The sequence below is a fragment of the Triticum aestivum genome, chromosome 6B, assembly GCF_018294505.1.
Source record: "Triticum aestivum cultivar Chinese Spring chromosome 6B, IWGSC CS RefSeq v2.1, whole genome shotgun sequence".
In the NCBI taxonomy this organism is placed as follows: domain Eukaryota; kingdom Viridiplantae; phylum Streptophyta; class Magnoliopsida; order Poales; family Poaceae; genus Triticum; species Triticum aestivum.
In genome coordinates this window covers 627,357,448-627,370,309 of record NC_057810.1, presented here as the reverse complement: position 1 = coordinate 627,370,309, position 12,862 = coordinate 627,357,448, and the positions used below count along the sequence as shown (strand labels likewise).

General features: G+C 48.6%; 1 protein-coding gene across 1 annotated transcript; it reads left to right on the top strand.

Moving 5' to 3' along the window:
- The first annotated feature begins 716 nt into the window (after positions 1–716).
- Positions 717–2,811, top strand: LOC123134604 (metal tolerance protein 3). The gene is made up of 7 exons (XM_044553823.1): positions 717–1,024; positions 1,114–1,313; positions 1,400–1,598; positions 1,704–1,882; positions 1,982–2,132; positions 2,233–2,366; positions 2,459–2,811. Exons 1-7 carry the CDS (start codon positions 835–837, stop codon positions 2,636–2,638), a joined length of 1,233 nt encoding a protein of 410 aa, XP_044409758.1. The 5' UTR covers positions 717–834; the 3' UTR covers positions 2,639–2,811.
- The last annotated feature ends 10,051 nt before the right edge of the window (positions 2,812–12,862 follow it).

Here is a 12,862-nt window from a genome sequence, read left to right as displayed (position 1 = left end):
GGGCCCCTTCCCCCTAATGATCCACTAATAATGCTCCACGTTGCAATTTACGTAAAGCACATAACAAGCTCTACGTAGGTCTAGCATTGCCCATCTGTTTTTTGCTAGTAGTTTGCATTCACTTCTATCTGAAAATAGATTTATCAAACTTTCTTTCCGTCTTAACTTATCACTTTGTCAGCAATGTGGTTAGCTATGACCGAGTAGGATGAGGCTCCTCTAACGTACTGCAGGGAGCAGCTGGGCCACTGACATGTGGGCCCACCTGTCAATGAGCCAACTGCACCTACAGTGTGTCAGAGAAGCCGAGTCTAACCGAGTGAAGTTTGTTTTAAACATTTATCTTACGCAGCCCGTAAGAATCAATCCCTAAAATCGATATGTTGTACTAACGGATCCCAGACATTCTTTGACTTCGGATATTCTTAGACGAGCCGTATAAATTAAAGGTTCAAAACAAAATTCAGTCGCTATCGTCTCTAGAGGAATTCATGATAATTGAATAATTGTGTACATGGCTACCTGCTTTTGACGGGAGTAGGACAACGACACTGGATTTGGAGTATGAAGAAGGGCAGAGGAAACACAGCCATCAATCAAAACGTGTGACCACCAAGGTGGAAGACGAAATCTGAGCCGTCCATCAGGGAGATCCCCGCTGTTTTTGTTTTTTGACCTCCAAACAGGGGAACATTTCCGAAACTTTGTCCCGTAGATATAAAGGCGAACTTGGAAATATCCGGTGCGCCTCCTGAACAGGGCGAAGACAGCCAAAACCTGACCTCACAGCCGGCCGGCCGTACCCGACGTCGGAGTCAAGGCGTACGGACGGCCATGGAGGGCGACGACCGGAGCGCCCCGCTGCTGGCCAACGGCGCCGGCCGGCCGTCGCTCCGGCGGCGCGACTCGGCGCGGTCGCTGCGCAGCAGCTTCCTGCGCCGGCTGCCGGACAAGATGCGCACTGAGCTGGACCCCGAGCGCGGCGCCGACGTCGACGTCGCCCGCGTCAAGGACCTCTCCCAAGGTACGTAACCAGCGCCCGTCCCCAGTTCACCGCTTAATCCATGGAGGAGCGCCGCGACAAGTTCGTCCCCCCCTTTTTGCCGCGCGCAGGTGAGAGGGAGTACTACAGGAAGCAGCTCGCCGCGCTGAAGACCTTCGAGGAGGTGGAGGCCCTGTGCATGCCCGGCGAGTTCGGGTCGGACGACGACGGCGACCCCGACGCCTCCGACGCCGACGACGAGGAGCAGAAGCAGAGCGAGTTCGCCATGAAGATATCCAACTACGCCAACATCGTCCTCCTGGCCTTCAAGGTGATTGATTGGCTCAATTGCGCGACGGAGGAAGCGAAATCGATCGCTCTAACTCTCTGATTCTTTCTGATTCGTTCGGGCTGCAGGTGTATGCCACGATCAGAACGGGGTCCATGGCGATCGCGGCGTCCACGCTCGACTCGCTGCTGGACCTGATGGCGGGCGGCATCCTCTGGTTCACGCACCTCTCCATGAAGAAGGTGAACATCTACAAGTACCCCATCGGCAAGCTGCGCGTCCAGCCGGTGGGCATCATCGTCTTCGCCGCCATCATGGCCACTCTAGGTGTGAAGTGAGCCCCAAATCTTTCCACAGACTCACAGTTCTTGGCTGCTGCTTGTTCTTGTCGGTCACAAATCGAAGTGAATTCCGTCCCTCAATTCGTGCCAGGCTTCCAGGTCCTGGTGCAAGCGATCGAGCAGCTGGTGGAGAACGAGCCCGGCGACAAGCTGACCTCGGAGCAGCTGATATGGCTCTACTCCATCATGCTCTCGGCCACCGCCGTCAAGCTCGCCCTCTGGTTCTACTGCAGGAGCTCGGGGAACAGCATCGTCCGGGCGTACGCCAAGGTGAAAGAAAGAGATGACCGTGCCCTTGCCATTTTTTGAGCTGATGCAGAATAGATTCTTGAGAAAAGTGATGCGGAATTTTTGCCTTGTGCCGTCCAGGACCACTACTTCGATGTGATAACCAACGTGGTTGGCCTGGTGGCCGCCGTCCTGGGAGACAGGTTCCTGTGGTGGATCGACCCCGCCGGGGCCGTGCTCCTCGCGGTGTACACCATAGCGAACTGGTCCGGGACCGTGCTTGAACAAGCAGGTCTGCTCCCCGGATCTTCTGAACTTTTCGGCGGTGCTGCTCTGGTTCTTCTCTTCGGGAGAAACTAAACTGAAGCTCTGAATTCTTCTTGTCTGTGTAGTCTCGCTGGTGGGGCGGAGCGCTCCGCCGGAGATGCTGCAGATGCTGACCTACCTCGCCATGAAGCACGACGCGCGCGTGCAGCGGGTCGACACGGTCCGGGCCTACAGTTTCGGCGCTCTCTACTTCGTCGAGGTCAGTGTTCATGGCCACAGAGAACTTGCATCTGAAATTCATTTCAGAGTGGTCTTATGGAGCCCATTCTTCTTCTCCGGGTCCGGCGACAGGTCGACATCGAGCTCTCGGAGGACATGCGGCTGCGGGAAGCCCACGCCATCGGGGAGTCGCTGCAGGAGAAGATCGAGAAGCTGCCGGAAGTGGAGCGGGCGTTCGTCCATGCGGACTTCGAGAGCACCCATAAGCCGGAGCACACGGTCCGGAGCAGGCTGCCGGCGACCGAGCCCTGACGATGGCGCCTTCCCCTCCAGCATTTGCCAGATTTTGTACAGCGAAAATACACACCTGAAGCTACAGTGTTCTTGTTGTTTTTCTCTTGCGCTGACCCCGAAAAACACAGCAGCAGAGCCATCTGGATATCTCAGTGGAATAATACAGGATTCGCCATTTTTATGGGAGCCAACACTTTTTTCCCCTTGTGAATGATTCTGTTTTCTTGCTCTGCAACACTAAATTCTGATCGTCTTGATTTTTTTGACGCCAAGAACACAACAACAGCCAACAGGGTCATATGGAAGATAGATATCTCAGTGGAATAATGAAGGATTTGCCATTTTTAGGGGAGCTAAGAGCATCTCTAATAGGTGCCCTAAAATAGGGCATAACCTCTTTTTACATAAGAGGGGGCAAAAACGCTGCTCCGGCATGTGCTCTATCTGCAAATTTTATTTTTCTACTCCAAGAATAGGACAGCTGCAAATTACAGCACCAAGTGCTGCAAAAATTGCAACACTTAAGCAGGTGTCGCAAAACAAAAGGCAGTCATGTGAATTTTTACTTGACTAGGCTGCTGGTATTCCCTCTTATTTTTCTTAAGTTTTCGATGAAAGGACCTCATTTGTTCTATAGAACATGAGTGTTACATCCACCCCTACTCATAGAATTTTGACCTCAAAATTTAGTTATGCGTTAACTGAAGATACAGAAAGCATGCAGACAATTCATCTTCTTTTTCCCAAGGATGCCTCCTCTTTTGTGTGGTTGCTCCATTGGACTTTTATAAAGCAAATGATACTTTTTTTTATAACCTTAAATTTTCTGTTGTATGGGTGTGACGATTTTAGTGGTATCAGAGCATTTATTCACATGATAATGTGCTTTAGTATAAGAAAAATTGAAACTAGAGTGTTTACTAACTTTTCTACAATATAAGTAAACTAATGCATGGACTAGCATCAACATGGTAGCACGCATGCTCCGCTCTCATGGTGTAAATAATTCAATAGTAGGAATAGTATACAAAAGTCAAATAGTGTGTGAGACCAAAAGAAATAATCATGAGGCATGTATGAAAGAGAGAGAATAAACAACTAAAGTGTTGCGAACATGAACACATGTTGATTGACGCTGGCTTCCTCGGATTGTAGCTAAGCAATGTGATTTCTCCTTTATGTAAAGCTAGTGAAACTAGAGTGTGGTGATGTTTAGTCAATTTGGCTCCTACTCCTCTATTTATAGACATGACGGTGAAAGGACCGAGGTTAGATAACCATCTAAATGTGGGAAATTACATAGGAGCACCTGCGAGTGCGGCCCCTTAATATCTAACCACTGCACTATTATATGTATTCATCATTTTAGTTGCATGTATGTTCTAATTTAGAGATGCATAGCGTTGTATTCTTTGCACACACTGGCCCACTCAACAGCACGCTCCTGCTCTAGCCGCCAACATCCAACAACTAAAACTACATTTACTCAAGCAATGGTCACATCATCAGTTAATGTCTTTCCCATTGATTCCATTTATCACGTTTCATCTTCCTTCAACTCCTCTGTCTTAAACTTAAAAGCCAATTCATGTAATCACACAGTTCAACGAAGCTTAATTTTTACGATAGTAATTCATGCGAAATTATCTAATTAGATTTGAGAGATTTTCTAAGATATTTCATATTTATTTATTTATTCTGTTAATTGAGAAATTGAGTATGTCATGAGAATAATTCTAGAAACCTTTTCTATAATAATCTTAGGTATTATCCTGTTCCGCAGACCCTCGCTCCCACCGAGCCGGCAGCTCCATCTCCTCTGTCGGTCTCCCCCCCCCCTCCCCGCCTTTAGCGGGACCCATGGCCGTGGCGGACCCGGCTCCGGTCCTGGCCCCGACGGAGGTCTCGCCTGTGCCCCCTCCTTCCGCCCCGGACGTGGTTCCCGTTGTGGTGGTGTGATCGGCCCCACCTAAGTCGGCCGCCCCCTCGCCCCCTGCGTCCCCCACTGCGACGACTTCTCCTCCTGCTGCTCCTCTCGCTTCGCTGCTCCTGGGATGTTCCACTCTGGAGCCCCTTGTCACATCCCTAGCTTCTGGTGCTGCCTAGTGTTTGCATCATGTTTAAATTTCTGAAAACTTGAACTGAGGAAATTTGGAAGCCTCAAAACCCTAAATAAAAGAAGGGCAAAACCCTAAAATCTCATTCATTGTTCCAAAATGCTCTTCTTAGATGTTTAATATTTTGGCAAGGGTTTTGATCCAAACCAAAAATAATGAACATTTTAAAAGGATTTATTTTTGGGACTTTGAATTTAAATCATTAGCTATTTGAATTTGAATTATATTCATATAATTAGAATATAATTTCAAATACCCCTGAAATATTTTATGAGCTTTTGGAAAAGTCCATCTAGCAAAACAAAAATATTCAGAGGAGTTTTTGGCATTGTTTGAATTGTTCTGAATTCAAAATAGTGGCAAAAGATTAAATAAAAAAAACAGGAATCAGAAAACTATAAAAGAACAAAAACTCATCTGGTCCACTTACCTGGTGGCCCAACAGGACCGGCCCAGCTAGGCCCAGCCCACCTCCTCCTCACTCCTACTGTCTTCAACCTCCTGCCAGTGGGCAGGAGGGCGTGTGCCCGCGGCGCGCCAGCACGCGCACGGCCACCGACGGCCACCTCCTGCTTGCCGCTTCGCCCTGGACTTTTCTGGCATCACCACGCACCCCCCCGGGCCCCTCTCGCTCTCCCTCGCCCTCATCCTCTCCCCTGGACCCCTCTCTCTCACCACCGAACACACCCATCGCCGCCGTTCGCCGTTGCCGCGACCACCGTCGTTCCGACGATGCCCCGAGCTGCTCCCGAGCTCCTGCACCTCGTCGCCAACCCCCTCACCGAGCCACGTGACCGGAAGAGCCCCGAAGCGCCGCCCCGACGCTTTTTCCCTCCTCGGCCGCCGGAGATCGGCCTCGCCGCCCCGCTCAGCTCCGACCTTCCCCGAGCCCGCTTCGAAGCCTACTGGAACCGCTGTGAGCTCCTGATCCTCCTCCCCTTCTCTGTTTTCTCCCTAGTATGCCGTAGCCACCGTGCCTTTCTCACCCGACAGCGCCGCCGCCAAAGCTTTCCAGCGATGACGCCCCGGTGACCATTTGGTCACGGGCGTGCACCCGTTGTGCTTGCCGCGACCCGTAGAGCCCCTCCAGCGCCTCAGCTCCCTCGTTTGCGAGCAGCAGCGCCGAACCCGACCGCACCCGAACTCCGGCCGCCGCTCACGAGCTCGCCGTCGTCGGTACCGGCCACCACAGGCACGGCCACCACCACCGTTCGATGCGCACCAGCAAGGGCTCTCCAACGAGCCCAAGCACGGCCTTGCCCGTGCCCTGTAGCGCGTTTCCGGTTCGCGCCGCCGTCTCGGGCCTCGCCGGCGTCATGTCGCCGGTGGGTTTGACCCACTTTGACCACGGCGGGACCCCCCCTGTGTCCATGACATGTGGGGCCGGCCTTTGACTGAATTAGTGTAGGATTTTAATTAGTGCTAATTGCTCTGTTAGTTAATTAGGATTAGTACTAATTGAATTAGTTAAACTAATTACCCCTGCTGACACTGACAGTGGGCCCCGTGGCTATTAATTTGATTAGTTAGAATTAATTAACTCTGTTAGTCACCTGAGTCACTAACCAGTAGGCCCCACTGGTCAGGTTTGACCGGACCAGCCCCTGTTGACCTGCTGACGTCATGCCAACACCATGCTGACGCAATATTCCTTTTCTGGAATTTAGTTTATTTTATAAATAATCAGGAAATTCTAGAAAATTGTATAAACTTCTAAAATTCATATAAAATCAACCGTAACTCCAAATGAGATAAATTATATATGAAAAATGATCAGAAAAATCCAATCTATCCATCTGTACTATTTTCATGCATGTTAGAGCAACTTATAGGTGCTGTTTAGCACAAATCATATTAATGGCATTTAAATATCCACATATGGAGTTTGAGTTTGAATCTTGGATTCAAACCAACTTCATTTAATCTGGTTTAGTTGCATCAGCACAAATCACATCATATTGCCATGTCACATTCATGCATCATATTGTCGCATTGCATTGATTGTGTTCTTCCTTGTTTGCCGGTAATTGTCCCCTCTCGATAGACCTGTACCGACGATGTGATCGATGACACCGATGAAGAGCTATGTTATCTTCAGAAGTGCCAGGCAAGCAAAACCCCCTTGTTCATTCCGATATAATCCCACTCTCTCGCTCCTGCTCTCTTTCACTGCATTAGGACAACAACGATTCATTTGTTACTTGCTGCGGTAGCTGAACCCCTTTATCCTCTGCATGACCTGTCATTCCACAGTAAATAGATGAAACCCACTAGCATGAGTAGGAGTTGTTTGAGCCCTGTTGTGCCTACTCATTCTTGCTTGTTTGTCATGCCTACTACTGCTTAGAGTTGTGTCAGGTCTGATTCATCGGGAATGAATCAGAGGTGTGTGAACATGTCCTACTGTGTGTGAGCTAAGTGTGTGAACACGATTTGGTAAAGGTAGCGGTGAGAGGCCATGTAGGAGTAAATGGTGGGTTGTCTCATTGAAGCCGTCCTCAGGAACTGAGTTCTGTGTTTGTGATCCATGATTCAGCTACTACCACGCATTGGGCCCGAAACCAATGGACCCTCTCGGCTTCTTAATCACCGTTGTCCTCTGTCCAGGAGTTGCAAGTAGTTTCTGGTGTTTGTAGTATGCTGGAGGCCATGGGCAGCGCTGACCGGAGGGGTGGGCTGTGATGCGGTAGGCACGTGGCACGGTGTACCGAGCGCCCGTTTGGTGTCTCGGGAACCCTGTTCACATCGTTTGGGGCTGTGAGCGAAACTCCGGCCGGATCTCCTCATGGATGGAACCCGAATAGGCGATAAACCTGGACTAGAGACTTGAGTGTTTAGGCAGGCCGTGGCCGACACCCACGTTGGGCTTCCGCTTGAAGGTTGCCGAGTACATGTCGTGTAAATGGCGATAAGTGGTGAGAGCGTGTGTGAAGAAGTACACCCCTGCAGGGTTAACATCATCTATTCGAATAGCCGTGTCCGCGGTAAAGGACTTCTGGGTTGCCTGTACAGTTCATAGACAAGTGAAAGTGGATACTTTAAAATGCGCAAGATAAGCGTGAGTGCTATGGATGGCGTTCTCGCAGGGAGACGGGAGCGGATCCATAGTGGTGTATTGATATGGTGAATTTGTGGACTCGTGTGCGCCACCCCAAAAGAGTTACTTGCAGCCGTAGTTCAGGATAGCCACCGAGTCAAAGCTGGCTTGCTGCAGTTAAACCCCACCATCCCCTTTGTTGATAATGATGCATATGTAGTTAGTTCTGATGTAAGTCTTGCTGGGTACATTTGTACTCACGTTGCTTATTTTATGTTTTTGCAGAGAGACTTCAGTCTCACTAGTAGTTCCGCTTGGACTTCGACGTTTAGCTTGTTACCTCAGCTACGATCTTGTGCCCTCGGCAGGATCTGGTAGATAGTCAGGCTTCTCAGCCTTTTTCATTTATAGATGTCTGTACCCAGACATGATAAGCTTCCGCATGTGCTTTGACTTGTGTGCTCTGATTGTTGGGTCATGAGACCCATGTTTGTAATATCTCGCTCCTCGGAGCCTATTGAATAAATTACTTGAGTCGTAGAGTCATGTTGTGATGCCATGTTGTATTTGCACATATCGAGCATATTGTGTGTATATTATTGAAATGCTTGGTATGTGTGGGATCTGACCATCTAGTTGTTTATCTTTAGTAGCCTCTCTTACTGGGAAATGTCTCCTAGTGTTTCCATCGAGCCATGGTAGCTTGCTACTGCTCCGGAACACTTAGGCTAGCCGGCATGTGTCCTTCTTCATTCCTGTGTCTGTCCCTTCGGGGAAATGTCACGCGATGAATACCGGAGTCCTGTTAGCCCGCTACAGCCCGGTTCACCGGAGTCCTACTAGCCCAGTGCTACAGCCTGGATTCACTCGCTGATGACCGACACGTTCGATGCTGGGTCATGGATGCCTGTCCCTGTAAGTCTGTGCCACTTTGGGTTTATGACTAGCCATGTCAGCCCGGGCTCCTTATCATATGGATGCTAGCGACACTGTCATATACGTGTGCCAAAAGGCGCAAACGGTCCCGGGCAAAGGTAAGGCGACACCCGTGGGAATACCGTGCGTGAGGCCGCAAAGTGATATGAGGTGTTACTGTTGGGGAACGTAGCAGAAATTCAAAATTTTCCTACGTGTCACCAAGATCTATCTATGGAGAAACCAGCTACGAGTAGAAGGAGAGTGCATCTACATACCCTTGTAGATCGCTAAGCGGAAGCGTTCAAGTGAACGGGGTTGATGGAGTCGTACTCGTCGTGATTCAAATCACCGATGATCAAGTGCCGAACGGACGACACCTCCGCGTTCAACACACGTACAGCCCGGTGACGTCTCCCACGCCTTGATCCAGCAAGGAGAGAGGGAGAGGTTGAGGAAGACTCCATCCAGCAGCAGCACAACGGCATGGTGGTGGTGGAGGAGCGTGGCAATCCCGCAGGGCTTCGCCAAGCACCATGGGAGAAGAGGAGGAGGGAGAGGGGCAGGGCTGCACTAACGAGAGATCAAATCGTGTGTTATGGGCAGCCCCTAGGCCTCATATATATAGGGGAAGGGGAGGGTTGTGCCCCCTTTAGGGTTTCCCACCCCAAGGGGCGGCGGCCAGCCTCCAGATGGCATCTGGTGCGGCGGCCAAGAGGGGGGGGGGAGGAGTCCATCCTCCCCAAGGCACCTCGGAGGTGCCTTCCCCCTTGAGGACTCTTCCCTCTAGGGTTCCCTAGGCGCATGGGCCTCTTGGGGCTGGTGCCCTTGGCCCATGTAGGCCAAGGCGCACCCCCCACAGCCCATGTGGCCCCCCGGGGCAGGTGGCCCCACCCGGTGGGCCCCCGGGACCCTTCCGGTGGTCCCGGTACAATACCGATGACCCCGAAACTTGCCCCGATGGCCGAAACAGGACTTCCTATATATAAATCTTTACCTCCGGACCATTCTGGAACTCCTCGTGACGTCCGGGATCTCATCCGGGACTCCGAACAACATTCGGTAACCACATACAAGCTTCCTTTATAACCCTAGCGTCATCGAACCTTAAGTGTGTAGACCCTACGGGTTCGGGAGACATGCAGACATGACCGAGACGTTCTCCGGTCAATAACCAACAGCGGGATCTGGATACCCATGTTGGCTCCCACATGTTCCACGATGATCTCATCGGATGAACCACGATGTCAAGGACTCAATCGATCCCGTATTCAATTCCCTTTGTCTAGCGGTATTTTACTTGCCCGAGATTCGATCGTCGGTATACGGATACCTTGTTCAATCTCGTTACCGGCAAGTCACTTTACTCGTTCCGTAACACATCATCCCGTGATCAACTCCTTGGTCACATTGCGCATATGATGATGTCCTACCGAGTGGGCCCAGAGATACCTCTCCGTTTACACGGGGTGACAAATCCCAGTCTCGATCCGCATAAAACAATAGGTACTTTTGGAGATACCTGTAGTGCACCTTTATAGTCACCCAGTTACGTTGTGACGTTTGATACACCCAAAGCACTCCTACGGTATCCAGGAGTTACGCGATCTCATGGTCAAAGGAAGAGATACTTGACATTGGCAAAGCTCTAGCAAACGAACTGCACGATCTTTGTGCTATGCTTAGGATTGGGTCTTGTCCATCACATCATTCTCCTAATGATGTGATCCCGTTATCAACGACATCCAATGTCCATAGCCAGGAAACCATGACTATCTATTGATCACAACGAGCTAGTCAACTAGAGGCTCACTAGGGACATATTGTGGTCTATGTATTCACACGTGTATTACGATTTCCGGATAATACAGTTATAGCATGAATAAAAGACAATTATCATGAACAAGGAAATATAATAATAATACTTTTATTATTGCCTCTAGGGCATATTTCCAACAGTCTCCCACTTGCACTAGAGTCAATAATCTAGTTCACATCGCCATGTGATTAACACTCACAGGTCACATCGCCATGTGACTAACACCCAAGAGTTTACTAGAATCAGTAGTCTAGTTCACATCACTATGTGATTAATACTCAATGAGTTTTAAGTTTGATCATGTTGCTTGTGAGAGAGGTTTTAGTCAACGGGTCTGAACCTTTCAGATCCATGTGTGTTTTACAAATCTCTATGTCATCTCCTAGATGCAGCTACCACGCTCTATTTGGAGCTATTCCAAATAACTGTTCTACTTGGAGCTATTCTAAATTGTTGCTCCATTATATGTATCCGGTATCTCTACTCAGAGCTATCCGGATAGGTGTCAAGCTTGCATCGACATAACCCTTTATGACGAACTCTTTTACCACCTCCATAATCGAGAAAATTCCTTAGTCCACTAGTTACTAAGGATAACTTTGACCGCTGTCCTGTGAGCCATTCTTGGATCACTCTTGTACCCCTTGACTGACTCATGGCAAGGCACACTTCAGGTGCGGTACACAGCATAGCATACTGAAGAGCCTACGTCTTAAGCATAGGGGACGACCTTCGTCCTTTCTCTCTATTCTGCCGTGGTCGAGCTTTAAGTCTTAACTTCGTACCTTACAACTCAGGCAAGAACTCCTTCTTTGATTAGTCCATCTTGAACACCTTCAAGATCGTGTCAAGGTATGTGCTCATTTGAAAGTATTATTAAGCATTTTGATCTATCCTTATAGATCTTGATGCTCAATGTTCAAGTAGCTTAATCCAGGCTTTCCATTGAAAAACACTTTCAAAATAACCCTATATGCTTTCCAGAAATTCTACGTCATCTCTGATCATCAATATGTCAACAACATATACTCATCAGAAATTCTATAGTGCTCCCACTCACTTCTTTGGAAATACAAGTTTCTCATAAACTTTGTATAAATCCAAAATCTTTGATCATCTCATCAAAGCGTACATTCCAACTCCGAGATGCTTACTCCAGTCCTTAGAAGGATTGCTGGAGCTTTGCATACTTATTAGCATCTTTCGGGATTGACAAAACCTTCCGGTTGTATCACATACAACCTTTCCTCATTAAAATCGTCGAGGAAACAATGTTTTGACATCCTATCTGCAAGATTTCATAAATAATGCAGTAATCGCTAATATAATTCCAACAGACTCTTAGCATCGCTACGAGTGAGAAAATCTCATCGTAGTCAACTCCTTGAACTTGTCGGGAAACATCTTAACGACAAGTCGAGCTTTCTTAATGGTGACATTTACCATCATTGTCCGTCTTCCTTTTGAAATCCATCTGTACTCATTAGCCTTATGACCATCGAGCCGTTCTGCCAAAGTCTACACTTTGTTTTCATACATGGATCCTCTCTCGGATTTTATGGCCTCAAGCCATTTATCAGAATCCGGGCCCACCATCGCTTCTCCATAGCTCGTAGGTTCATTGTTGTCTAGCAACATGACCTTTAAGACAGGATTACGTACCACTCTGAAGTAGTACGCATCCTTGTCATCCTACGAGGTTTGGGAGTGACTTGAGCCGAAGTTTCATGATCAATATCATAAGCTTCCACTTCAATTGGTGTAGGTGCCACAGGAACAACTCCCTGTGCCCTGTCACACACTAGTTGAAGAGACGGTTCAATAACCTCATCAAGTCTCCAGCATCTTCCCACTCAATTCTTTCGAGAGAAAATTTTCCTCGAGAAAGGACCCGATTCTAGAAACAATCCATATTGCTTTCGGATCTGAATTAGGAGGTATACCCAACTGTTTTGGGTTTCCTATGAAGATGCATTTTATCCGCTTTGGGTTCGAGCTTATCAACCTGAAACTTTTTCATATAAGCGTCGCAGCCCCAAACTTTTAAGAAACGACAACTTAGGTTTCTCTAAACCATAATTCATACGGTGTCATCTCATCGGAATTACGTGGTGCCCTATTTAAAGCGAATGTGGTTGTCTCTAATGCCTAGCCCATGAACGATAGCGGTAATTTGATAAGAGACATCATGGTACGCACCATATCCAATAGGGTGCAACTATGATGTTCGGACACACCATCACACTATGGTGTTCCAGGCGGTATTTATTGCGAAACAATTTCCACAATGTCTAAATTGTGTGCCAAAACTCGTAACTCAGATATTCATCTCTATGATCATATCATAGACATTT

Excerpts from the sequence above, each read along its gene's own strand:
- LOC123134604 (XM_044553823.1), top strand. The coding sequence starts at position 835 with ATGGAGGGCGACGACCGGAGCGCCCCGCTGCTGGCCAACGGCGCCGGC. Across the intron at positions 1,025-1,113 it reads CGTCAAGGACCTCTCCCAAG|GTGAGAGGGAGTACTACAGG; the intron begins GTACGTAACCAG and ends TGCCGCGCGCAG. Across the intron at positions 1,883-1,981 it reads TCGTCCGGGCGTACGCCAAG|GACCACTACTTCGATGTGAT; the intron begins GTGAAAGAAAGA and ends TGTGCCGTCCAG.